We start from the raw sequence: 26,669 nt of genomic DNA, 5'->3' as shown, positions 1-26,669 counted from the left end.
AGAATATGTACCATTTGATAATCTCGAAAGCATCTTTCCATGCAAATACAAAGGGTGATAAAAGCATCGTGATTGGAAATGTTGACGTTTCAGTTTTAATAGGTTACAGTGAGTGTGATTTGAAGTGAACTTATTTTATATTGTGTTTGCTTCCAGATTGAGTATGAAACCGATGGATCAGTTATAAAGATGTTTTTACATTTTATTTTTATCTGGCCACAATTGGTGTGACTCCAAAGGCAGACGACAAATGTTAAACAATGTTTTCTGACAAATTGCAGGTATTTCTTTTAAAACAAAGATTGGTGTTTACAATAGTTTTTTTTTGTGACTGCAAAATGAGAAGATTTTGTAAAGTGACAGTCGTGCTGATGAACAGGGAGTATATAAGTGTAGATGTAGGATATCTAACGTTTACAAACACACAACATATGTTAAATATTTGTAAATTAACTATATAAATATTTCTAAATATATCAGCAGCAAGGAAAGCCCAAATTAGACACTTGTTTGTGTTTTCAAAGTGTTAGAGAAACAAAGATTTTCTTAGGATCAAAACAAATCAAGTTACTTTTATTGTGTGAACACCAGATGATAGATATTTACGGAAACCCGATTTCCACACTTTATCATTAGTGAGCTCTATGGGTTGAGCAGTAAAACTGCATGCCTGATGCAAATGTAGTCATTTCAATGGAAAATGTGCTTTGAATGAGAGTACCCTACCGCATCATGCTCTTGTCATACATGTGTGAGTGTGCTCCAGGATGCACCACTGGACATTTACTACACCCTTACCACTCTCCTGCTGAATGTGCTCCCTGCTCTTTGTGTGATGCTTGGATTTTGCACAGTGATGTAACACTGATGGGAGCACCCTCACTCTGAAAATTATTCCAGGTTGAGAGAGCCATGCTGTGCATGGGGGTCCCCTGACTATGTTCCTCTCTCACTCTCTCAGTGACACCTGGAGCTTTGCTCTCATTGTCTATGGCCCGAGTTGACCCCCCCCTGTTGAAAACAACCATCACTGACACCTACCCGTCTATCATTCTGTATAGCTTGTGAACCTTGGTCCAGTCAAGAACTATTGGCATGAGCTGGCTTGGTGCTCCATACAAAAGTGTGACTGATGGAGAGTCTGAAGTATGACTGGCTACACTGACATCCAACAGGGTAAAGATGCATACTCACTAGATCCTTCCTGTGGACCTCCAGATTTAAATTTGAGCAAGCATCATTGAAAATTAGTGGTGTACTGCACAATACAATCCTCAGTTGGTTTGTGTGTGCACACATCCTTATTTAGGGTTTATAAGGTGACTCATGGTAATACCCCAGCAGTTGCATTAGCACAACATATAATTATGATATTGTCACAGCACCACACATAGTAGCATGCTGCTATATAATATAATACAAAGTAAGAATTACATGGGAACTATGCAGCAAACAGTGTTTTGCGAATTTTCCCTACATCAAATGTGTGCAGCTTGCACCAGTGGTTTGTTGGCAAAAACAAGCATGGCATACCGTACAGGCAACTGGAATTGTAGCATTTACCAACGTTATAATCCCCCTTTTCTCTAAATTGTGCTAAATGTGCAATTCCATTTTATGCCACCCAATAATCTCCAAACGAGAACTAGTGTGTCCCACATAATTTTGCTCAAGAGGCAGACGCAGGAGAGTAACAAAGACAAGATGCAGCAGAGGCATAACCAGATACCCCAGTAGGTGGAGCAATCAGGAAAGTGGAAGTGGCAGGAATCTCTGCAGTGAAGCAAAAAGAATACTGGGTGCTGGACCTTCACAAACAAAAGAAAATGTCATAATGAATAAACATAAAATAGGATACCAACCATACAGTGGCGTAACAAAGGCCCCCACAGGACTGCGGTGCAGGGAGGCCCAAGCTCCAAGGGGCCTCTCTCAGCAGAGTACCCTGGCCTGAGAGCTCCTGGATGAGTCTGGAGGGGAACCCCTCCATATACATTGCATGGTGCCCCCTCAAGCTTTGTTACGCCACTGCAACTATACGTAGGAGCTGCGTGTGTACACTAAAGAAGTAATGGCAGTAAAAATAGTAAGGAGTAAAACACAAACAAGCCAGAATATGTAAAGGGGAAACAAGGATGTATGGAAGAAAGTCTATGCCATCCTGTTCCTGTTCGACTCCCTGTGGCTGACTCAGTATTTGCTCCCAGTGACCTTGGCGTCTTAGGCTTCCTGAGGGTCCCTGCTCCCTGCGCTACTGGGACCAAGCTGCACCCGACTGAAGAGCCCCAACTAGGGTGAAACCGGTCTAGGGTTGCTTGTGCTCCGGTTTAGAGGGGACCTGGCCTAGCAGTTCAGGCTGGACCACTCCTATTGGAGAAGGACCAAAGCCTGGTTTGCTTGTGGCGGGGTTTCATCTGAGGTGGCACTGAGGCAGGAAATGACGGATGGTTTGCGGCCCTAAGTAATAACCAGTGGCTGAGATTTATTCAAGCATCCTCTCCCACACTTTTACGTATTCTTCAATTCTATTTCCATGAAGCAACCCTTGGCCCTGCGCCAGGTGGTCTGTAAAAGTTTGACCCTGATCTTTGTGCTTTTGAAAAGCAATACACATTAAGCCCAGACTTCTGAGACAAACCTCATGGAGGATATGTGATCCAGTGACTAACTGACAGTCATAAGAATCAGGTACATCCCCAACTTGATTCTTCAACCAAATTGTGTGATTCTGAGCAAATCAGTTTATTTACCTGTTCCTTGGTTCAAATATTCCAAAGGTTAGGAGGCCCATGAGTGATTCAGATGACAGCTGTTTACGATAGGAGAAAAGTCATTCAGACTAAATCTGCTGCTCTACTTTTGGCAACCTGAACTGTCCATCTTCTCCTTTGGCTTGAAATCTGCTAGCAAAGTTCCCCATCTCTGTACGTAATCAGTCTTGCTTAGCACAGAGGTCAAGAACACATTTCCAATAATGATAGAGCACTGAACTCTCACACACAATACCCACATGTACATAGCTCAATCCAAGTAACTTTGATCACAGAATAATTTACCATAACTTATGTTTTCAAAATGTTGAGCAGAACTGTTCTCAGGGGGTTCAAAGATGGAACGTGAATATTTTTGCTTGATATAAGAGGTATTCTGGAGGTACCCTAGTTTCTAGAAATATACAAACTATATTTTCTTTATAATAAATGCATATTTCCAATAGTTTTTGAGTTTTTGGCTTCTGTCCTCCACAACAACAGCTTGTCATTTCTCATTTCCATGAGTTAGTTTTCTAAGGAGATGTTCTTTTGTGTTCCTCTTCGGTTTAAGTAAAATGATGTAGCACTTTGGAAAAAACAGGCACACCAGAAGAGCAGAGCAGGAAGCCAAAATAGCGAATATCTCTGTGGCAACCATGTACTTGCCCCGGGTGCTGCGATAGGCCGGGAGGAAGGAGGTCCAGACGCTTATGAAGATCAGCATGCTGAAAGTGATTGAACTCGCTTCGTTGAAGCTGGCGGGCAGCTTCCTGGCTAAGAAAGCTAGCACGAAACTCACCACAGCTAGAAACCCCATGTATCCCAGCATGCACCAAAATGCTGTGCTAGAACCTTCATTGCACTCTATGGTGACTTTCCCAGGTTGGGAAGCCATGTTTTTCTCTGGGAATGGAGGAGACCTGGAAAGCCACACCAGGCAGACAAGAAACTGAGGCATTAGAGAAATAAAGATAATTTTGTTAGGAAGCTTTTCCATGGCCCATTTCTTCAGATTGCTGCTGGGCTGGGTTGCTTTGAAGGCCACAACCACCACAATAGTTTTGGCCAACACGCATGAGACGCAGAAGGTGAAGACGAGTCCAAAGGTCACCTGACGAAGCAAGCAGCTGAAGCCCTCAGGTCGCCCAATGAAAAGTAAGGAACAGAGAAAGCTGAGGAGAAGGGCCAATAGGAGTAGATAGCTCAGGTAACGGTTGTTGGCTTTCACGATGGGGGTGTTGTGGTATTTGACAAACAGAATCGAGACAAGTATTAGTAGGATAGCAAAGCCACTGGTGAAGGCCGCAAGGGCTGCACCCAGGGGTTCACCGAAGGACAGGAACTCTGTAAGTTTTGGGATGCACTTGTTCTTTTTTTCATTAGACCAAAATTCTTCAGGGCAGATTGAACATTCAGAAGAATCTGTAAAAAAAAAAAAAGTAGTACAGTTTAAAATTTAAATTGTGAATATACATTAATGTGTCAAACTATTGCGTAACACAGTGCTTGGTTCTTGCTTAAAACAGATTTCAGTGATGTAGAGCAGAGAGAGAAAAATATGATATTTGAAAATAGCTGCCAGGCTTGGACAAACTAAGACTCAAGTGTAGGTCTTTTTTGTACTCTATCCTGTATGTATCCTATTATAATAAGTTTACTCAGGATGGAGCACCTCATCACCAGTGCAGTCATCTGTCATAGGATTGTTCCCAAATGGTACCTCAACCAATCACCATTTACTCAGAATGTTTTACAACTTTGCTTTTTAGCTCATGAAAACAATGGTTGGGCATGGGCCGACCCATGATAAGCACACAACTTCAATCCCGTGAACTGAAAGAAAACAAATAAAACTGCTCCATATGAGATGCCATCACCTCTCTTCTGTGCCTTTAAAGAGGACAAGAAAAGAGAGGACATTTGTGTTAATTCAGGTATAAAATCAATGCTTGAAGGCACAAACAATCTTCTCTGCAATCCTTAACCATATAGCACAGTACTCTCACACTGGGCACATCATTTCTGTCTTTTCTGAAGCCATTACAATTCCAAAGGCTGTCTCTGAATGACCACAGATAAGGTTGTATGTCACTATATCAAGGTCCACAAAACTGACACTGCTAGGTATTTCAGTTACATGCATTTATAGTATAAAAGTGTTTTCTTATAAGTTGATAATTTGTTGCTAGATCATATTTAGACATTAATAAAGTCAGCTATTTAGAGGAAAGCATAGCAGTTTTAAGTGAATGTGCAAGGGAATTCACGCCTTTCTATTCATATCCTACATCATAGTTCACTGGGTTAATTTTTCTCAACATAATGTTGAAAAATACAGTATTGTTAAAATCCTGTTCAACAACTTCTCGAGGAGGCAGGAGCTACAGGCATTCCACAAGGAGCATCTATGACAATCAGTCTGCCAAGTTTGTTTTCCTTTGTTAACTATCTGTTCTCTTGAGAACAGCTACAAAACAGAGATGAAGACTGGCCTTGCCCATGGGCAGGCAGCAGACCAGAAAGACAGGAATACGATGAGCAGTATGCGGGTGTGCCATTTCAGAAAGCTCCTATTTTTGTCAAGGGTTTGGTGCTAATGTAGACATCAGCAACGACTAGACTACAGAAGAACAGATCACATCACAAAGAACCATCTATTATGCAGTCAATTTTCATTTTATTTATATGCTGTGCCTTCATGTTATTCACCATAATTCTAATATAATGTATTTATGCTTTCTCATATATCCTGCACTGAAAATAGACTTTAATAGATCAATAAACTCTTTTAAAACAATTGTGTGGATTCCTTGTGTGTGTATATTTCAGTAACCCACTAAAATAACATATTTTCCTGACAGTCTATGGCAGAATTGATAGTTGCTTAATATGTGTCACATCCAGGTAAGTCATGTGAGATGTGCAGGTCGCGACCTGTCTGTTTATCCTGCTCAAGGTTGTAAGTTGGCACAAACCTGTGATTCCCTAAGGGCCACAGAGAGACTATACTAGCCATGGCTACTAGGGAACTTGTAAAAACATAACAAGGGCTCCTGAGATTCAGAGCATTTCTTTGGGATTTGTGTTCTTAGAATGCAGTGCCTTACACTGGGTTACTGTCCTCAGAATGAACATTGGCAAGCACAGGACCCCACACCATTGCCAAGAAACTCTCAAAATACTCATTGAGGTTTCAATTAAATTCTGAACACTTGAAGCCCCATGGTGCAACATGAAGTCTCTAGTTATGTCAGCCATGGTGTTTGCATTACAGGAATAATCATCAATCATAATTCCGGAGCAAACTCTCAGATGTACATATTTACATATTCAAAATTAGTTTACCATGATTTGCACTGAAATAAACGCTAAATCTCTTTTTGGTCAGACCTAAAAAGTCATGTTGTCTTACTCCTGATTCCGTAACTCTGATACCGCATGGAGGATCAGTTATGAAACTTCAGCTCTAGCTTTGCCACACTTTTGGCCTTATTTAGAGTTCAGTGAAAGTTTATTAGAGTTAGTCAAATACCTTTATGTTAAATATTATTGTGAAATGATGTTATATATTTATTTTAAGTGCAGAACAAAAGAAAAAATGGAACATCACTATTCAATTATTTTTTTATCAAATCTGAAATTAATTTTAACATATTAAATAAGGACAAAATATTTTGCTGGTTTAAAATAAACATTTGCAAAAACGTGTTTTATTATGCATTAATACTTGTTAAAAGTAATGTACAGAATTAAAAGAAAAGTATTTATATTTAATTTTGCTTAATTCATCACTAATTTTTACATTAGAAAGCTTCTTCAAATATTTTAGGACAAAATAATAAAAATGCATTATTTTCAGATATTTTAAAAAAAATTAGTTTATGTTTATTTATATGTTTCCTATTTTAAATATTTTAATTTAATGTAAAATATTTTTGTATGGGGTTTTATTTTATGTCCCTGCCTCCATTGATTTTTATGGAAGGGTTTAGCAGTTTCAGTTGTTGGCAACATGTAGTACTAGAATTAATGCTGTTTTGTTTTATGCATTAGTAACTTACACTTGTAAGTTTGGTTCCACCCTCTTTTTCAGGGGCTGGAGACTTGTAAGTCTACACTTTTTATCAACTTTACACCCTGATTTTGCGATTAGCAAACAGTAGTAAAGTTATCCAAAAGTGTAAGAGTAAATTAAACCTGAAAATTACTCACAAGTGTAAGTTACCTTTCTGAATAGCTCCCACTGTCTAGTCCAACAGCAGGGATATTGTGGCCATTGAATACCAGAATTACAACAAAGCCTGCATTGCTAGGCATGAGACATTAAAGCTGGGCCAGATGGAGTCATATACCCATCCTCTGGAGTTCCATCCAGTATCAGGAGCATAAAGATGGCTGCATGGGTGAGGCCTTAAATCAAAGAAGCTTCAGGATATCTGTGGGTGATCCATGAAGGAAGGAGCCGCGCAAAAGAGTAGCAAAGATATCTGCTATCATGATCACCTGATTCGGTACACAGGTAGACAGTCAGTGGGCACTGTCTGTGGGGGCCTTCTAATGTCCATTGGAGGAATGCCCCTATCATTACCATCTCCCACTTGATCTCTTCATCTTTGCACCAGCCAGTGGGGGATTGATGATCGGCAATTGGGAACGCCATGAAAGAGATCCTATCCCATAAACATTTGCTCATAACCCTTAGAAGTACAAAAAAATCTCATTTTACGTATAAATTTAGAAGACTCGCCTGTGTTGTTTGCAATCTCCCCAGCTGAACATGCCAAGCAGTCAAAGCAACAAAGTGGCTGGCCGGGCCTAGCTGCTCTTCGGTGCCCACTAGGGCAGCTTTCACTGCAGACTGATCTGGGGACCTAAGAAAAATGACAGATGATTTAGTTAGTGGTCTGTTGGTGAGGGATACTGCAGAATTGGTACTTAACATATTGAGCTCTTGCCTTTTGAGTCCAACCCTAGAGTTGCCTCGTGCAAAAGAAGGGAGAATCAGATCCGGATGATACGTGTATGGTCAAACTCTTTGTATGAGCTGGTATGAGGCAGCATCAGGTTCATTATACCTATGACCAGTATCCATTTAAGTGGACCATAGGAAACTCCTTCAGTTTTCATAAACTATTTGACCTTTTGACCTGAACACGAGACACAATTAAACCATATTGCCTTACGGAGAGAGGATGCGGCGTGGGAGGGAGGATGTGGCATGATGGCTTGAACAGCTGACTTCCGAGACGGTGGGAACAGGTTAGTCTTGGCATCGGCTCAACATCCTGTGATTCTGCAGAAATCACTAAATCCCCCAACGCCTACAGTTCAGCGCCTTGAGACCCTCACAGGTGATTTCCTGCACTTTACAAATCCTGGATTAATTTTTTTATTTATAAATGAGAAAGCATAATTATCTCAACCATACTTTGTCTGTAGAGGAGGTAACTGTACTGTTTGATTCTCCGGAGAAGAGCGCTCAAATGGAAGATGCATCAGTACTACTGTTATCACCCAACTCAAGATCAGTCCCTTTGTCTTTTCTAGGCTGGTTGGTGCAAATGGTCTTCTCTCTGTACTTTCTCATCCACCTTTGCCCTGTTTAAATCTTAAGTGGAGCACATGTGATGGAGAGTATACCTAACTTTGATCAGATCTGCACAATTCTTCCCCACACATTAAAGTTCACAGTAAGACCAGCATCATCTTTAGGAGACTTGTCTGGCACAGTTATTATGCCTGTAGGAAAGGGCTCTAGGTGGTGGGTAGATCCAGGACCAATTACAGCACAGAACAGCGATGACTGCGCACTGCTCAGAGCCCCCATGCACAGTTTTCTAATCAGGCCTTCTTAGCTGTTGTCCTACATGTTTGGAATTCTCTCCTTGCTGAACACCTCTTCCACCCTGCTTAAAAACACTATAAAATGCATTTTCCTATGAAGCAGTTCCCTAAACATAGCTTCTGCTAGTTCACCAAGTATTCTTCTGTGAGTTGCCTACCCTAGACATTTCGATTGGGTTTCTTGCCTCTTTCAATAATTTTTAATTGTATCTTCATTTTTACGTAGGTCATGTTTATTATTATGCAACTACAATTTATGGAACTTTGCATTCCAATTCAAAATTGTGAGTCAGATATTCTCTAAACAAATGCATCTTTACAAGACTGTTGAAATAAAGATGAATCCATGCAGTTTAAATTTCCCTTAGGGGAGAGTTCTAAAATAAGGAGAGAGTGAAAAAAATTGGTGAAGGGCTTGAGATGTTTGAAATAAGGGGATATCAGAAAAACGTTGCTTTAGCTTCTATGTTCATTGAAGACTTCCTAGATCATGAATGGATTGCTCAAATATGGCAGCCTTTAGGAATGGATTGATTTGAAAGCTAGGCATCGCAGTATGACTTTAATTCTGGCCTCAATGAGGATCTGCTTAATGAGGATTGGGGAAATGTGGTCAGATTTCAAGGCTGAAGATAGCATTCTGGCTGTGGAATGCAAGACAGTTGTTAGAGGCACTAGGGTTGATCTGGATGCCTTTGCCAATATTGCTTTATTGATGTCCAGGCAAGAAAGATTTAATACATGTGCAGCGGGTTTTCATGGGCTCCTACTGCAAAATAGGTTGAATTATTCAAACATCTGAAGACGGATGTGAGAAACCAGAGCTTTTTGCAGTGTACTGTCACTTTTTTCCCCAATTGTTAACTACCAGATGCTGGTTTTCTGACTCAGATTGTGCCTTGGGCTCTGCTAACCAGATCCAGGGCCTGTGCTCTGATAGAAAAGTACATGGTAATCAGGTATAGTTACAATTGGTACTGACAACCTACCTGTAAGTCTCTAGTATATGGTAGGCCATGTAGGTTTAGAGGGCCAGTAGATTTAATGCGCCTAAGTTGTACCCCGCTGTGTGGCCTGCTGTCACACCTTTTGTAAAGGGTCTCTGCTTATTCTTATTTCACCACGCCCCTTTTAAGGCTACCTCACCCTTTTCGGACATTTGATGAATAAAGCACTGTCTAAACGGCACCAGTGAGGCATCTCTGTTCCCCCATTTAACACATAAACGTTAATTTTAACTAGGCTGCCCACCACTCAGCTTCCTGTCCAGATGAAACTCACTTCCAATGCCTAATTATGCAAAGCTGTAAATGTCCCTCATTGTCTTCCAGAATGTTCCTAATTTCAGATTTTAAAAGCTAAGAGATATGAGATAGGGGGCAAAATGGTACACATGTAGAAAGCAGGGGTTGCACACACACACACCCACACACACACACACATATCATTTTTCTGCAATGACTACTTTCCTCCAGGTTGAGTCATAGAAAACGCAGGGAACTCCAATGATCACCTCCAAAATTATGAGTGCCTCATTCTTTTTTCCTCCCACACCAAAGGTTACCTCTCTCATCCAGCCCTCCCTTTATTAGAATGCCACTGGACACCTACAACTTGAAGTCTGTTATCTCAGCCTTCCCCAGAATTCACTGTCACACATCTGAAATTCTATATGTGTACTCTTACCAAGTATTAGTAATGTTATTTCTGTAAATCCTGTAGGCCTTTGACATGCTAAAATTTCATTTTCTTCTTGCATTTTTTTAAATGGGGTATCTGGATAATGCTGAGTTACATCTCAGAAAGGGACCATATATTGCAAGTCTTCAGTCCATATTTCTAAATACAAAAAATAGGAGAAAGACTTTTCAACATACATCCTCAGGGCAGCCAGCAGAGAACTGTGCCTGAAGGCGACACCAGAACACAGCACACCAGATGCTTATTGTAAAATCCCAATTTACCCACACTGATCCATGAATTAAAACAGTGACAAGATGGCAATACTTCTCATGTTTTCACTTAAAATGTTATATCCAATGTTTTACTCAATTATTATAATTTAAGATTCAATTTTTATGCCTACCCAAATAATGTGTTTTAGATTATAATTAAACATATAATTAGTTTTACTCCTCATATTATATTTTTCAATGCACCTGGCCCCATGTTTAAGCAAGCAAAAATCCAGAATTTTGCCTGCATTTTTTAAAAAATTGTTCCAGAATTCAGTCCCACTGTGTCATTTTCCGAGTGAAATTTTCATTGGTGAAATGTGCTATAATATTCTATTAATTTGTTGAATAGCTGTCACCCACTCCTCACTAGTGATTCATTTTCACACTCACCTGCCGGCTGCCGCCGTTCCACACGATGGCGCTGTGGTTCAGGATGAGATCTTGGCCTGGTGGTGCAGCAGCCTCGAACCGGCCCACCGTGACAAACGCCATCTTGCCCCCGCCTATCTGCTGCCAATTAACTATGTCGTAAACTGCTGGTGGATTGCCCAGAGCATCAAAAAAGTGCTCTTCTCCACCCTTCCTGAAGTGAACTCTTTCCAGGTAATAGAGGAGCTGAAGAAACAGAAAAAGGGAAGATCTATAGTTAAAAGAAAGCTGATAGTTGTGTGTGTTTTAGTACATGTTGCTGCTGCACTGACATCAGGGTTTTTCTTCAAGAAATTTGTCAATGTGAGATTGTGCCTGACCACTGGAGTCCCTGATGCATGTCTGGCTGCAGGACCTCGGTCACTGCTATACTGTGAGAGACCACTGGGCGGTGCTGCTGAAAGAGCATCTTTTTGCACCTACCATGATTTAGCGTATTCCTATCTCCCACTGGCCACTTGGAGTTTCTGCTATTTCTCAATATGGACCTACTTACAAGTAATTAATTATCTCTTGTTGGCCTGACAACTGGTGTTACTAGGCCCACTAGGATTACACGTATTTGTGGAAGTCTACAGACCTGTTCAGTTTCCCCTGTGGTTCCAGCTGCTCAAACAGCAGTAGCCAAAATTTCCAAATGGAAATTAGACCAGGAAGGAGGTTGAAGCCAGAGGACTGAGGGCCTGATTACAACTTTGGCGGAGGTGGTTAATCCTTTCCAAATGTGCCGGATATCCCGTCTGCCGTATTACGAGTCCATTATATCCTATGGAACTCGTAATACGGTGGGCGGGATATCCGTCACATTTAAACAGATTAACCCCCTCTGCCAAAGTTGTAATCATGCCCTGTATGTCTTAAATCAAATTACCTCAGTTGCTCCACGTTCCTTGGAGATCTCTCAGTGGCAATTTGTAATGGGCAATTTTTTCTGGTCCACATGGATACAATGCTAGCCGGCAACACTCTCTCCAGGGTTCAGAATTACTTGGCTCATTAATAGGCATCTCACAATGAGGTTCTGTGTCTGCTCCCATCAATATCCTTGCCAGCGTTATAATGCAGCTGGTGACAATGTGGTGGTACCGCCCGCCTGTCTGCATGCTTCTATAAGGATCACAGCAATACTCCTTTTTTGATGAGTCTCTGTGACTGCTGCACCTGGAGCTTTATACTCCCACAAGAAACTCAACAAGAGCTTCACTATTATTGGTCACTGAGTAGTCCTACTTTCCTGGAGCCTCTCAGCTGCCTCCAGGAACTGTACCAATGCCATACTCTGGGGGCCACAGGATGTCCCTAATTCACCACTTTGTGCTTCCCCACCAGGACCTTTACTACTGAAATACTTCGCCTGGTCACTGTCTCCGGTGTACCTGTGTAGGTTGGACCCCTCTTGAAGTCCTTAGATAATACTACTTCTTAGTTGCCTCTGGGTGCCAGGAGGAGTGAAGTCAAAGCCATAAACGAACAAGTCGTTGAGCATCACTGCTGATTTGGGCCAATTCTGCTCCTTTCACAGGACATCTACTAATGCTGTATTGTGACAGTCCACTTGCTGTCCCTGTGGCATTGGTGTCATTCTGCTTTCTCCACTGGACCTCCACCTATGCCATATTGTGACTGGCCACTGAATGTCACTGTTGCACTGCTTTCTTCTGCTCCCTACATGGGATTTAGCACTGGAATATGGTGACCGGCCACAGGGTAGCATTCCGTGCTCTGGCAAAGGCTTCAGAAATTTTCATACTCTGAAAAGTGGGTACCACTGGTCTACAGGTGTCTGCCTGTAGGATTTCACCCAGTGCCAATGGGCATCACTTCAACTATACGCTGATACCCCAGGACTTCAGCCAGTGCCATACTTTGACTAATCATTGGGTGTCACTGGTCCTAGTGCATGCTCAGCACGTTTGTAAAGGATATAGGCCCTCATTCTGACCTTGGCGGGCGGCGGAGGCCGCCCGCCAAAGTCCCGCCGTCAGGTTACCGTTCCGCGGTCGAAAGACCGCGGCGGTAATTCTGACTTTCCCGCTGGGCTGGCGGGCGGTCGCCTTCAGACCGCCAGCCAGCCCAGCGGGAAAGAGGCTTCCACGATGAAGCCGGCTCGGAATCGAGCCGGCGGAGTGGAAGCTGTGCGACGGGTGCAGTTGCACCCGTCGCCTATTTCACTGTCTGCGCAGCAGACAGTGAAATACATGTAGGGGCCCTCTTACGGGGGCCCCTGCAATGCCCATGCCAGTGGCATGGGCACTGCAGGGGCCCCCAGGGGCCCCGCGACCCCCCCTACCGCCATCCGGATCTCGGCGGTCCGACCGCCGGGATCTGGATGGCGGTAGGGGGGGTCGGAATCCCCGCGGCGGTGCAGCAAGCTGCGCCGCCGCGGAGGATTCAATGGGGCCGCGGTACACTGGCGGGACCCCGCCAGTGGTGCCGGTCCGACCGCGGCTTTACCGCCGCGGTCGGAATCCCCATTGGAGCACCGCCGGCCTGTCGGCGGTGCTCCCGCGGTCCTCCGCCCTGGCGGTCAAAGACCGCCAGGGTCAGAATGACCACCATAATATTTGTAAATTTGAAACCAAAAACAAAAGTTGTTTTTTCTCACCTGCCAGAGCTCAAAATTATTTCTTTGAGCACAGGCCCTATTCCCAAAGGGTCCTTCTCCAGGTTGACATGAAGACAGGTCGTGCAAGGCATGTGCAAGTGCATACACAGCAGTGTGGACATTGTAGGTTATCCTTATTTCTTCGGGATCTGTGTAGGGTGTGTGAACAGTTTTCAAATTCTCCGCACCTGTACAGAGTTGTTTTGTGGGTGTGGAATCATTATTTTCTAGTTCCCAATCCTCAAATGGAGAGGGCCAGAGGCAATCAAAAGTCAGACCCCAAAACTCCTTAATGAAAACGTCCATCGGAGAGGAAGATGGGTGGATGGCAGTCAGAAATGTGTTTAGTGTAGGAATTTCTCCCCTACGAATGGCAAAGCCAATGGTGCCCTCAAGAGTGTTTTGAAGGTTCATCTCAGTTAGGCTGGAGGCCATGGACCAGGCCTCAGTGGCCACCCAAACTTTCCCAGTGATATTTTGCCTTGAAGCTTCCACCAGAACAGGCATCACATATGAGTCGAAGGAGAACACCAAAATAGCTTTGGCCGACGAGGTTCTAATCACCTCAATAATCCGACGAGTTCTGCCTTCTGAGAAGGTGGCTGGGAAGAACTCCAAAAATGCTACACAGCCTCCAGCCTCCTCAATCTTCTTTTTCAAGTTCTGGCTCCCCAGCCGCCCATAGTCGTCTTCCACAGCTATGATGCCAATCCAGGTCCAGCCAAAGTGGATCACAAGTCGAGCGAGGCCGCGGTGCTGAAATTCATCACTGGGGATAGTCCTGAAGAAGGAAGGGAATTGACTGCGATCACTCAGAAGAGGAAGTGTGGCAAAGTAGCTGATCTGCAAAGAGTTATAAAACATAGTGAACTGTTGTAGCACATTGTCCTGCCAGATACTGCTTGTTGCCCTCTCCCTGAGGTCTACAAACTGCAAAAAACATAAGTTGATACTTTTCTCCTATCTTCCTCAAAATACAAGCTCATTTCAGCAGCATATAGTAGAATAATAGGCACATCAGCAGCCTGCCCATGGTCACATCATCAGCCTTGGTAGTGATTTATTGGTTAGAGAAGGCCACATAATCAGGATACAGGGGCAAATTAATGATTCTGGGTACATATAAAAACATCTTCAAACAACAGTAAGAAATAAAAGCGTATTTATGTCCACATCTTCATCATACAGTACATACAGTAATAATTAAATGAATACCTATGGCTGCGTCATCAGGATGTTGTAGTAAATTAATGCTTAGATAGGGCCTCCTATTCAGGACCCAGGAATAATTCATTGCTTACATGTGGCCACGTTCTCAGCATTTTAATTATTTAGAACCTTAGTTAGAGTTTGGCAGACAGTATAGCTGCCAAAACATCTGAGATTTCTCATTCACCATATTACAAGTGCATTAGGCTATAATGCACTTATAGCATGGTGGTCAGGCCTCCATCATGATTGAGATGGAGCATTCCGTTCAGCAAACTCTTGTAAGAGGAGATGTGGCCTAACGGCCAGAGATGGCAACATTGGAAATGAGGAACCAAAGTTGAGTACTTGCGTCCACTCAACTTCTGTGATTCTGGAAACATCACTTAAAAAATAATAAATAATCCTTGTGTAATGTAATCTGTTACTCATGTAAAGCACTCTAACACCCTGGGGCCAGCTTTTTGCTATATATAATTACAAAAAAAACCAACCAGGAAATAAGGTTCTTAGTTCTATTATGTGGCCACATCTTCATAGTAGTCAGTACATTTGTTTATATGGTTTCGTCTTCCGCATATAGTACTGATTTAATGCGTATTCTTACATATGGCAATGTCTCCTGCATGTAGTGATGTTTTAATTTTTATACAGGGCTACCTCATCAGGCCATACTAATAATTTAAAAAAATGATATGTCCACATTCTCATCATCAGATACTAATAATAAAATATTCTTTTTGGTTATGTCACAAAGACATACTAGTAATTTAATAATTACATCTAGTCATGTCATCAGGATATACTAGTAATAATAATATAAAAGTATTTAATGCACTTTGGCCAGATAGATACGTAGGAGCATTTTTCTACTGACCTGTGTGTTGTCACTGAAATAAGAAGGGTGCCAACCCCAACATGATGAATATGGTAGGAATCCAGATGGAATAAAAGCCGCAAAACATGTGTTGTCTGTTTTCGAAAGGAAATTTTGGAACTAAATTTAAAAAAATATGTATGGCATTATATTCAAGAATTTTTGGGACGATTTTGGGAAATTTCTGTTGCTATGCACTAAAATTATCACAAAACTAACTTATAAAATATCCGTTTAATAGGCTTTGTTTGTGTATATTTTGGAATAGTTGTATTTCCTTTTGTATAAAATAACCATCCGTGATAATCTTGCAGGAAGCACATAATAAATATAATGATGAGATTTTAAATGTTCTCTAGTGTATGTTTGTTTTTTTCCTTTTTTCGCTCCCCATTGGAAAGCAATGGTTATATTTTGAAAACGTGCCAGCCGCTTGGGTTAACAACTATCAGTGTGTTTGGGCCAGTGCAGTGCTGTGTACATTCATAACTCATTCAAATTGTGATAACTGGCCTTATTATGAATTTGGCGGTGGCGTTCCCCCCAAGCGTATTACAATGTTTCCGCCAGGGCTGACTGGCGGGAACTTTGAACCATGCCCCTCCCACCAGGCTGCCCGGAGGGAACAGTGCTACGATATTGGTCTCGGCTCTCTTAAGCACCGTTGGAATGCGCATTGTCTGCAAAGCAGACAGTGCGTATTTCGACTGTGCTGGCAGGAGGGCCCTCAGCATTGGCATGCTGCCAGCCTTCTCATGGCGAGGACCCTGCCATGAGAAGGCTGGAGGAAAGCTGACTTGTAATAAGCCAGGTGGCGCTGAACTCAGACCGCCCTCAGTCCGTCAGGAACCACGTTCCTGCCGGAGACGGCAGTCCCCTGGCGGGTCTGCCTAACAGAGTTGTAATGTGACGGTCAGACTGCCACAGTTGCTGCGGTCCAACCGTCACACCGAGCCTAGCAGTCCTTGGGCTGCCTGCCTCGTAATGAGGCCTATAGTTACTGTAGTAATAATGGACAGATATATCAACCTTTATTTGGGTCTCAAACATTCTGAATCTGGGCTTGCAGCCATAAAAATGTTTTTTGCAATTTAAAATCCCTTTTGTCGAGTAGGTAAAGTGTTACTAACTCCTAAAATTGGATTTTGACTGAATCTTTATTCTTTATTTGGAAAAGAGGTGTTGTGGGCATCATTTCCAAATAGTGAATCAGTATACAATATAGCAATGGTTTGCAACCATAATTCCAATCACAGTTCCGCGACACAGAAGCTGTTGGTTCAGTACTAGCCTGCTGTAATGCAATGCTTTCATACCTCCTAGGTGGAGGCAGCAGGGTCCTGCTCTGTGTTCTCATGGTTAGGGGCTCTACTCCTCTCAGAGCAGGCAGTATAGCTTCCTTTATTTTGGAGTTAGGTTATATCAGGGTTAAAGCAGGACTTTGTTAAAGTTGTAGGCTTATTCCTGACCTTCAGGGAAAAAGCGATATGCAGGGTACAGTTTCTGGTACGTCTGTCCAAGCAAATGCATGAGTTTCTTTGCAAAGTCCAGATGAAGTACTGCTATAGGCTGGAAAGGGTCAGTATTCTTTGAGGGCATGTTTCCGAGGCTTTCTGAAGAGCAATCAGACTGAAATTAGATGTTTTCAGCCAATCCCCTTTATTGCTATTAGATAACCTACACAGCACAATGGATGGAATTAAAACCTGAGTTAGAGTGATAAACAGACACTGCTGGCAGAGAAGCAAATATCTATTTCCCCAGCCTCCTGCATGGATATAGATGAGGGCCCAAGACCTATGCATGTGCATTGTCAGATTCACAGAGAAGAACAAAGACCACCGGGATAGAGAAATCATCATTTGATCCATGGGTTTGCTGTGAACTCTGTTGGACACCATTACACCGCACACGCTTTCCAGTTACACAAAACACTGGGGAAGGAAAAAAAGATCCTTAGGTAGGAGGGACTGCACAGATTATATAGGGGAAAGCCCAGCAGGCTCTCTCTCCTACAGAGATATAGAAAAACAATGTGTGCCCCAGAGCCAAGATAATTTACCACAAGCCACCGCTGACCACATAGTTCGATATGAATGAATATTGGCCACCTTTGACTGCAGGTTGGGGTACTCCTTGATGTACCTCCTGGGCCAGGAGAGACCTTTCTTTGCTGTTAATTAACAGATTCATTGAGCACACTCACTGTTTTCTCTGATTGTTGGGCTCAGTGGGAGAAAAACACAGGTTGGGACAGAAAAAGCTGAGTAGTGGCATGGTAGCTCATCTTTTTCAGCCGTGCAAGATTTTGCATCCCTTTAACCTTTACAAGGTCATGGTGATGTCACCTTGGTTTAAAGACTGCCAATGAAGTGTGAGAGGTATACTATAGAGAAGATGTGACTAGAGTGGTAACATTGCATAGGTTATCAGCACCTTCCTGTTTGGACTTCATGATGATTGCCAAATCTTTGATCCTACCCTCTGCCGTGGTAGATGTCCTACATGGGTAGGATGAGGTTGTACCTGTGGATACCTGTACAGTCCCAGCATTCGTGCCACCGGGATGGACATGGAGGAAGATGCGTCTCCGATGACTCCAGCCAGAGGCCGAGGTGATGAGCACTGGTAACTGGGAACAGATGACTCTCTTCCAGACAGCAGCCACGTGACACCTTCCAAGACCGAGTGTGCTGATTCGCCGCTGTCAAGAATGGCAAAGCCGAGTGTGACGTTAGGCAACAGCCCCGGGTCTTCGTTAATCTCTTTAATGGCTAATTGGAAAGTCTGCAACCAGCGGTAAGCCCATAAACGGAACCTAAGAAGCACAAGGACAGAAATTGGATGAGTATTTATTTATTTAATTCATTTATGTATTGATAACACATGGGATTCTGCAATCCTATCTAAAAGTCCATCCCTAATTTATTTATAATTGGCAACTTGTGACACACCCTGTCGCCGATTATAAAGAAAAGACATCAGTATTACAGTTGAGTTCTGGCATCACAATGCCGGCTGCCAGGAGCCGAGGGGAAAGGCGGGTTAGATCACAAAGCATCATTGATGCACCTGTTTAAGGAACAAAACGAAACCTGGGTTTTCTTTCTTTCTGCTGTTTTGCTAACTGTGCAGTGACAATCTGAAAGAAAGTAGTTATGGTAACTTTTATTTTTTGCACTCCTTAGGAAGTTATGGAAAAGTTAGAATTTTTCAGCATGTTTTTACACAATCCAAGCTCCTGAACCTTTTTTTTTAAATGCTTCGTATTAAACTGATTCTAATATGTTCTTGCAACAGATATCTCACAGCCTTTTTGATGTATTTAATTTTGCGCTAAAAGTTCTATTTTTATTCCTCATGTTTGGAAACATGCACTGTCTTTTAAATGAAAGAGTAATGTTCTTATGGACATATTTATGGGGATGTCCTGTAGTACAGTGAGGAAAGTCACCTTGCTACACTGTGCTGCGTGACAGGGAAAGGGCAAGAATGCACCATATGCTGCCTTTTCCCATGCACTGATTCCCTTTTGACAGCCTAGCCCCCTACAAAGGCACATTTGCACTATTGTGCAAGGGTGCCTGCATTGCAAGCAGGATTGTTTTTGTGCAGGAAGGGGCACATTCCTCCACAAGAATAATCCTAAAACGCATATTCCTCTTTCTGTAGCATGCGTAGAAAGAGGAAGTAACCAGTAAAAATAAAGATATATCTCCTTGTTACGCCTTCCCTGAGAAGGCATATCTTTTTGGTGCATTCACAGGTCTACTAGTTCTGGTAAATCTGGTCATGCATCAAAAACCAGGGGAACACCCATGCAGTGCCCATGGAAAGCCTTCCCAGGGCATAGTAAGACAATGCAGCAATCTGTGGTGCATTGCCTTACTCCTGATTTATGGAGCCATGCAGGGCCATGCAAAGTGGCCTTGCATGGCTTCATAAATCTGACCTAAGGTTTGCATCATGCATGTACTATGTTGCGTGGTGCATACGCAATGCAACCCAAGTCATAAATATACCCTTAAGGATTATGTAGTTTGTGTGACCATGAATTGTATAGGGGCAGTACAGGGGGTACTTTATCATATATATAATGCAGATGTGGGGGCATCTCAGAAGCATTTTGACAGGAAAAGCAGTACACAGCAATATGGTCTACAAAACACAGCCTAGGAACAGCTTGGGCGGATAACATTAACAAGATTGTGGAAATAGTAAGAGGTGAATGAGCCACATCTTTAATTTACAAATTTATAGATAGATATGATTGAAAAGACGAGGCAGGGTTTAGGACATGACAGTGGTGAGAGACTGGTCGGTTTTTCCTTCTTTTCTGAGGAGGTATTGAAAGTGGGAAGAGAGAAGATGTCAAATAGATTAGTGGGATGGGAGCCCCAGTGCTCAGCTCTAAGAAAGTTAAATGACTGGAATACCGGTGGCACACAAGGGGATTTGGGTATGGTGGGAAGGTTTTTGTTTACCAAGCGGATATTGTAGGGGGAGGTAAATACCCAAGAAAGATTTCAGCTACAGTCTGTTCTTAGTTTTGAAGACAAGAATTCATTAATTGTTTCTGGCAGATACCTGTGTGGCCTACTGATGGTACCGTGTGGAAGAGGTGAATCCGGGGAGGTTGTGGAGTCCTTATGGTGAAGGTTGTCCAATGATGAAATGAGGGTAGAAAGAGACTTACTAATAAACTTTTCAATAATTTAGTTTCCTGAGCACAAGTAGAGTGAGGGTCAGGGTCAAGACTGATCCACGAGGAGCAGCGTCAACACTGATTTGCATATGGCTGGGTCCAAACTGAGGTAGTATGGTGGCAAAAACATCAATGGATTTGGATGCAGCCCGAGTGATTGCCAGTGACTGAGATTAATTCAAGTATCCCATCCATCACCTTGTTCTTCTTCATTACATCAGGAGTACCATTTCATTGCAGTACATTACTGGAGTAAATTGGGGGCATGGCCAAGCAGCCAAAGATGCCTGATTCTTTCCCTTGAACTCTGTAACCATCCCCAATCACTCTGACATGATAGATGTATACCACCCTATAAAGCCCTGCAGTGAGGCGGACAGTGCCTGAGTAGCCCCTCCGGCTGTTGGTTTGTTGCGGAGGCAGCTTGGGGTGAGAGAAGTGCACATAACCAAAGGGGGCCAGGGATGCCGCTGGCTGTGAGGAAGATGCTTCAGCCTGAGATGAGATGGAACCTGAATGATCCCTGTGGCATTCAAGAGAATTGCTGCTGCGGTTAACACGGAGAAAGCACATACCAGCGTGGGCCCCAGAGGAGGTGGTAATTTGGGCTCCAGGAAGGGACTGCGGGCCAGGGAGAGACCATGATGCTGCATGTATGGGAGAGGATGGTGGCAGCTCGAGACAAAACATATCTGAACCTCATGGCCTTCAAGGAAGTAAATGGAGATATTCAAATCAGGCCTCGCAGGATCGGCGTGACCCCTCACAGGAGGCAGTAAGTCATGCTGGACGGCCAGAAATGGCAGCCAGATATGAGGAATGGGGCTCAACTGCAGTCTGTTCACATAAAGGTGGATGTCTAGTGGCCCCCTGCATGAGACAGTGAGTGTGACGGGGCTGAGGATGAGAAGGGCACAGGAAGCACACCTATTTGATCAGGTGCAGTAGCAGAGTGGGCCCACCCTTTGGCACACAGAGCAGCAGCAATTATTAGACATCACCCCATGCAGAACTTTACAGGGGTGAGCTCATGGAGCAAGGTCCGGGGAGAAGTGATAACAGAGAGGGGGGCAGATATGCTGTCACTAACCTTGTGGCCCAGAGGCAAAGTTGTGTTGTTAAGGTAGCAAGGGCAATAGACTAGTGGTTGACCGCTGGCCATCGTTGGTCCCAGCATCTGCTGTTTTAAGGCCCCAGGGATTGGTAACATATTCAAACAAGGACGGTGCTAAGGGGCACAGATACTCTGACCCCCGAGGACAGTATGAGAACCTGGGAAGTGGCCTGAAGGTGGATCAGCAGCCCTACATTTCTGTAAGGGGTGGCATAGGATTGTTCCCAGTGGACTGTGGGCTAGAGTTAGACACCAACGTGCCCTCACTGTGCTTGAGGACAAAAATTACCATCAGCTGCGCACTTATGGGCAAGGATAAACAAGCCAGGTCAACCTCACAAGGGAAAACTGATAAGTTCACAGAACCAACCCATGGGGCACCTACATCTCAAGTGTAGATGGACGGTGAGCTTCTAGGCTTTACAACCTCAATTCTTCAATACATTCAAGAGTTAAGGCAGTTGCTAGAGGTCGGGATAGGGGGTTGGTTGTGATCTCTACCTGCTCTGGCAAGATCAGAGTGACGGAGGCTGAGAGCTGTATTCCAGATGCTGAAGACTGCATGCAAGCATTCCAGACCAAGATTACTGGCCTCCAGGTGTTGGTTCACCAGCTAGAAGCGCAAGACTCTGATTGGTGCTCCAGGTATAGCAACATTAGGATCCTAGGCATTCTAAAGGGATCAGAAGGTTAGACAGCAATGCAATTAATCACGATGTGGATGAAGTCATGGGCCCCAATGACGAATTGGTGCCATCCTTGATAGTGGAAAGAACCCACAGATCCTTGGCCTGCGTCTTCCGACAGGAGCACCACTGTGACCCAAGAAAGCCAGAATCTGAAGGTTTGCGGACAAGCATGAAATCCTACAGTCCGCACGCAGGCAAGGCAATCTGCAGCTCATCTCTGGTATGGATATTTACAGACTACACCCTTAAAGTGCAGCAACAATTATGCTCCTTCCTGGAGGTAAAGCAGAAACTGCGTATATTGAAAACAAAAACTACTTGCCCGTGTTCCCAGCACACCTCCAAGTCATATATAAGGACAAGTCACTCTTTTTTTACATGCCTGACAGCACTCTGGGTTGGGTGGAAGACCAGTCAAACCTCCAACAATGGCATACCTCTTGGTGGTCTCACATGGCTGATTACATGAGACAAGACAGGTAAACTGTTAGACAGTGTGGTGACCAGGGACTGAGTTCCTGTGGCCATCCCCCCCCCCCATGTTACATGACTCAGGGGGTTGATTGATGACAAGGGCTAAAGACTTTTGGGAGCCCGTTGCTGCTTATGACAAGCTCCTATATGCTCAACCCCTTCCCACTAGAGGTGGAGCGACCCTTTAGCACTGACCTATCCATGAGGCAATAGCAGCCCAAAGATTGATTAAAAAATCACTAAAGAGGAAGTTATGAGGGCATTTTGGGGGTGACATTCAGGCAAAGTGCAGGGCTGAGCCAATTCCCACCAAAACTCTTAAAGCAGTTTACCTCAATGGTTACCATCCCATCTCCTGAATAAGTTCAGAAAGGCTTCCCAGAGAGGGGTGTTACCCAGAGACATAAAAGAAGCCACTAAAGTGGTAATCTCCAAACGCTAAGTGCTCCAAACCTCCTGCACTACCTACAGACCTATCTCGCTCGTGAATATGGAAGTTAAGATCCTCAGCAAGATATTGGGTAGAAGGCTGGTGAGGAAAATTAGATCCCTGGTAAGTGAGGACCAAAATGATTTCTTGCCACAGAGAAGCACCAGGCATTACATTACGAGTCATCACATAGCACGAGCCAAACATTACATGTTCAGTGGTCCTCTAGCCCTAGTCCTCTTTGACTTTAAGAAGGACTTTGACTCGGTTCATAGTGATCTTCATTTCGACCCCCGTTTTAAGGATCTGGTTCAGATGCTGTACTTGACTCCTTAGGTTCAAGTGAGGGTGAGTGGGGGGCTATCAGCGTCCTTCTCAGTCAAGTCAGTCACCAGCAGGGATGCGCTCTTCCCCACTTCTATGCACTCTGACAATCAAACCATTGGCCTGGATATGTCTGCAGAGATGTCCAGACATGGGACTTTGAGTGGGAGGCAGTACAGAGGACTGCCTTTCCTTATATGTGGAAGATATCTTGCTCTACTTTCGAAAACCGGTAGTGACCTGGGAACGGTTGATGAAAATGCTGAAGCTTTTTGGAATGGCATCAGGCCTGGTAGTAAAATGGGCAAAGTCAGCAGTGGTCACACTCCGGGTGAGATCTGCTCATGGGGCGAGTTGTCACCGGTGCAATGTAGATCGGATAGGTTTAGATACTTGGGTATGCACATCTCAGTAGACCAACAATTGTTCTGGGACTGCAGCAGCTCCTTCTTATGGAGAAGACTGATCAAGATCTGAAGAGGTGGGCCTTCCTATCCCTCACCATTCTAGGCAGGATTGTGCTGTAAAAAAATGACTGACTCCCCTGCTGGAATGAAGTACCCCAGAACTCCCCTTCTGAAGTCTGCATTTACATTTAAGAGGCTGCATGTTCCCTGCAGATCTCACCTGTGGGTGTGTAAGCAGTCCTGAATATCTTTAAAGGAAACCATTCAAATACTCACCAAGGTGGCATGGGGCAACACATCTCCTGTTCCAGTACTGGCTGAGGCACATGATCACAATAAATGATTGTCTCTTTGGAAACAGACGTATCCTGACCTATTGGTTAAAACTGTAGAAGTTTGGAGAGAGGAGTGCACTACATCATCTCTATAGTTACAAAATTCTGTTGCCTCCGAATGCAGTAGCGCTCCTTGCCCCAGTGGCAACCTGAACTGCTGCAGGGCCAGTTGGCAGTCCGCAGCTCGGGGCGGCGAGCCACATCCTCTCCCCAGGCACACGCTTGTGTCACGGCTGCTAACGCAGCCCTTCCCAGGCACGCTTTCAAGCCGCTCTCAGCGCCAGGGGAAACCGATGCTTGCCACACGCCCCTTTGGGGTGAGGTCTGCTAGCGGGTCCCAGCTCACATTCAACCACTCACTGACCCATCACACATTCAGCCGCTCACTCTTAACACTGATACAATGCTGTGTAAATACAAATGAGCCCACATCTCCCTAAAAATGGCACAACAACAAATCTGAAAAAAACTGAGTACAGAGAAAGACACACATGCAAAACGTTGAAAACAAGGACGCCCTACAACTCAAAAAATGTACAACAGACCACATCTTCATAAAAGGCACAAAAGCAACAAAAACTGCAGCATTATTGAGCTAAATACCCCGACATGTCTCTGTAATCACAGAACCAACACTAAGCCTAACATTAAAAGAAGTTCACCATACCTTCAATTTCGTTCTCATAAATCTCCATGAAATTAATAAAAATAACAACAAAGTCTCAAAAAGGGCAAATCAGTAAAATTACACTTTTCTAAAACAGGACACAACCACACCTTCCAGACACTCAGACGAACAATCCCACATCTCACTGTGATGATCACGAATGAAAACACCTGTTATTTATTAGGCGCTTTTACAAATAAAATATGTGTTTTGTTGAGGTATGTTATGTTATGCCATGGTATGCTATTTTATGTAATGTTATATCATGTTATGTTATGTTGTGTTATATTATGTTATGTTTTCTTATGTTATTTTGGGTTGTGTTGTGTTGTGTTATGTTTGTTATGTTATGTTATGTTGTGTTATGTTGTGTTATGTTACGTTAGGTTCTGTTATGTTATGTTGTGTTATGTTATGTTGTGTTATGTTATGTTGTGGTTGTGTTATGTTATGTTGTGTTATGTTGTGTTATGTTATATTGTGTTATGTTGTGTTATGTTGTGTTGTTATGTTGTGTTATGTTATGTTGTGTTATAGTACGTTGTGTTGTGTTATTTTGTGTCATATTATATTATGTTATGTTGTGTTATATTACGTTATATTGTGTTATGTTATATTATGTTGAGTTATCTTATGTTGAGTTATGTTATGTCGTCTTATATTGTTATGTGATGTTGTGTTATATGTTGCTTACGTTAAGTTATATGTTCAATATTGCGTTTCCATACACGAAGGAAAATGAATTACTTTTGGTGGGGGGGGGGGTCAGGTTTAACATCAGGTTCACAGGTACATCCAGGAGGAACAAATAACACTCAGAAGAAAATAGAACTAAATCACTGTGCAGGGAAGTTCACTCAGTATATTAAACTACCGCCAGCAGCCTGCGCGGAGAGTGTGGTACTTCTCTGCAGGAGTTTCAAAAATCTCAATTTGATTTACGAACTATTTAATGCTGGTGGATCTTTTCTGCAGATGGTTCGAGGATTGTGCATAATTTAACTAAATAAAGTTGGATATAAAACGTGTGTTATGAACCGGATAAAAATATACTCTCATAACTTTCTACAAACATTATGCATGCGTATACACTTTTAATTTGGCCGTGACTTTTGAATAAATGAGCACTCGATATACTTAAACGAAAAGATGTGGCAAGTGGTACTCACGTTTCCCACGGCGGCCTCCTCGGGGGAGCCTGGAAGGAGAACCCTGGCGCCATCTTGGGGAAGTGCAGCGGGAAGAGGCCGGCAATCACAATGTCGCCCTCCGAGGTGAAGCCATGGACACTGAGATCCTGCAGGCGGCAAGCAGCCGCGGCCCCCCCAGGAACATTGCTCAGGAAGAGGAGTAGCCCCTCTAGCAGTAACCTGTGCTGCATCCCAGGTGATGAGCCGGCGGGGACAGGGTGTTGGCAAGGGGAGAGGGCCCTGTCCTGCGGGTCAGGGGTCCATCCACGTGCCCATGGTTGGCCTCTGCCCCGCTCCCGGGCCCCTCTCTGACTCACGGGGCGGTGGGAGTGAATCCCAGCCTGGGCGAGTTAACACAGCCTAAGGCAATGCAGGGACGTGCATCTTTAACGCATGGATGGTCAGCTTGGAAAAACCACAAAGTGGCTTATACCCTTGTTAGCCTGAGTTGTATCTGCCACCTGCATATGCGAGGAGGGTGGAGTTTTTAACATCGGATACTTCGCTTACTTTGCTCAAGGTCAGGCTTGATAAACTCTTTGCCAAAATGAATAAATCCAGAGTGCGGTCCCTTCACAGATGTTGTGAGTGTACTTGCCGCACCCCTAAACAGCAGATGGGCCTTGTTTACTTATACAAACACCCTGGTGCGCCTTAAA

General features: G+C 43.6%; 1 protein-coding gene across 1 annotated transcript; it reads right to left on the bottom strand.

Moving 5' to 3' along the window:
• Nucleotides 1-488: 488 nt before the first annotated feature.
• LOC138267181 (extracellular calcium-sensing receptor-like) lies at nt 489-26,201 on the bottom strand. Its single transcript, XM_069216030.1, has 7 exons — nt 25,990-26,201; nt 18,140-18,493; nt 15,102-15,183; nt 13,590-14,432; nt 10,946-11,170; nt 7,501-7,624; nt 489-4,175 (listed from the first exon to the last, which is right to left on the bottom strand). Exons 1-7 carry the CDS (start codon nt 26,199-26,201, stop codon nt 3,259-3,261), a joined length of 2,757 nt encoding a protein of 918 aa, XP_069072131.1. The 3' UTR covers nt 489-3,258.
• Nucleotides 26,202-26,669: the final 468 nt, after the last annotated feature.

Source organism: Pleurodeles waltl, chromosome 12 (assembly GCF_031143425.1).
Source record: "Pleurodeles waltl isolate 20211129_DDA chromosome 12, aPleWal1.hap1.20221129, whole genome shotgun sequence".
Classification (NCBI taxonomy): Eukaryota; Metazoa; Chordata; class Amphibia; order Caudata; family Salamandridae; genus Pleurodeles; species Pleurodeles waltl.
This window is presented reverse-complemented; position numbering and strand designations above follow the sequence as displayed.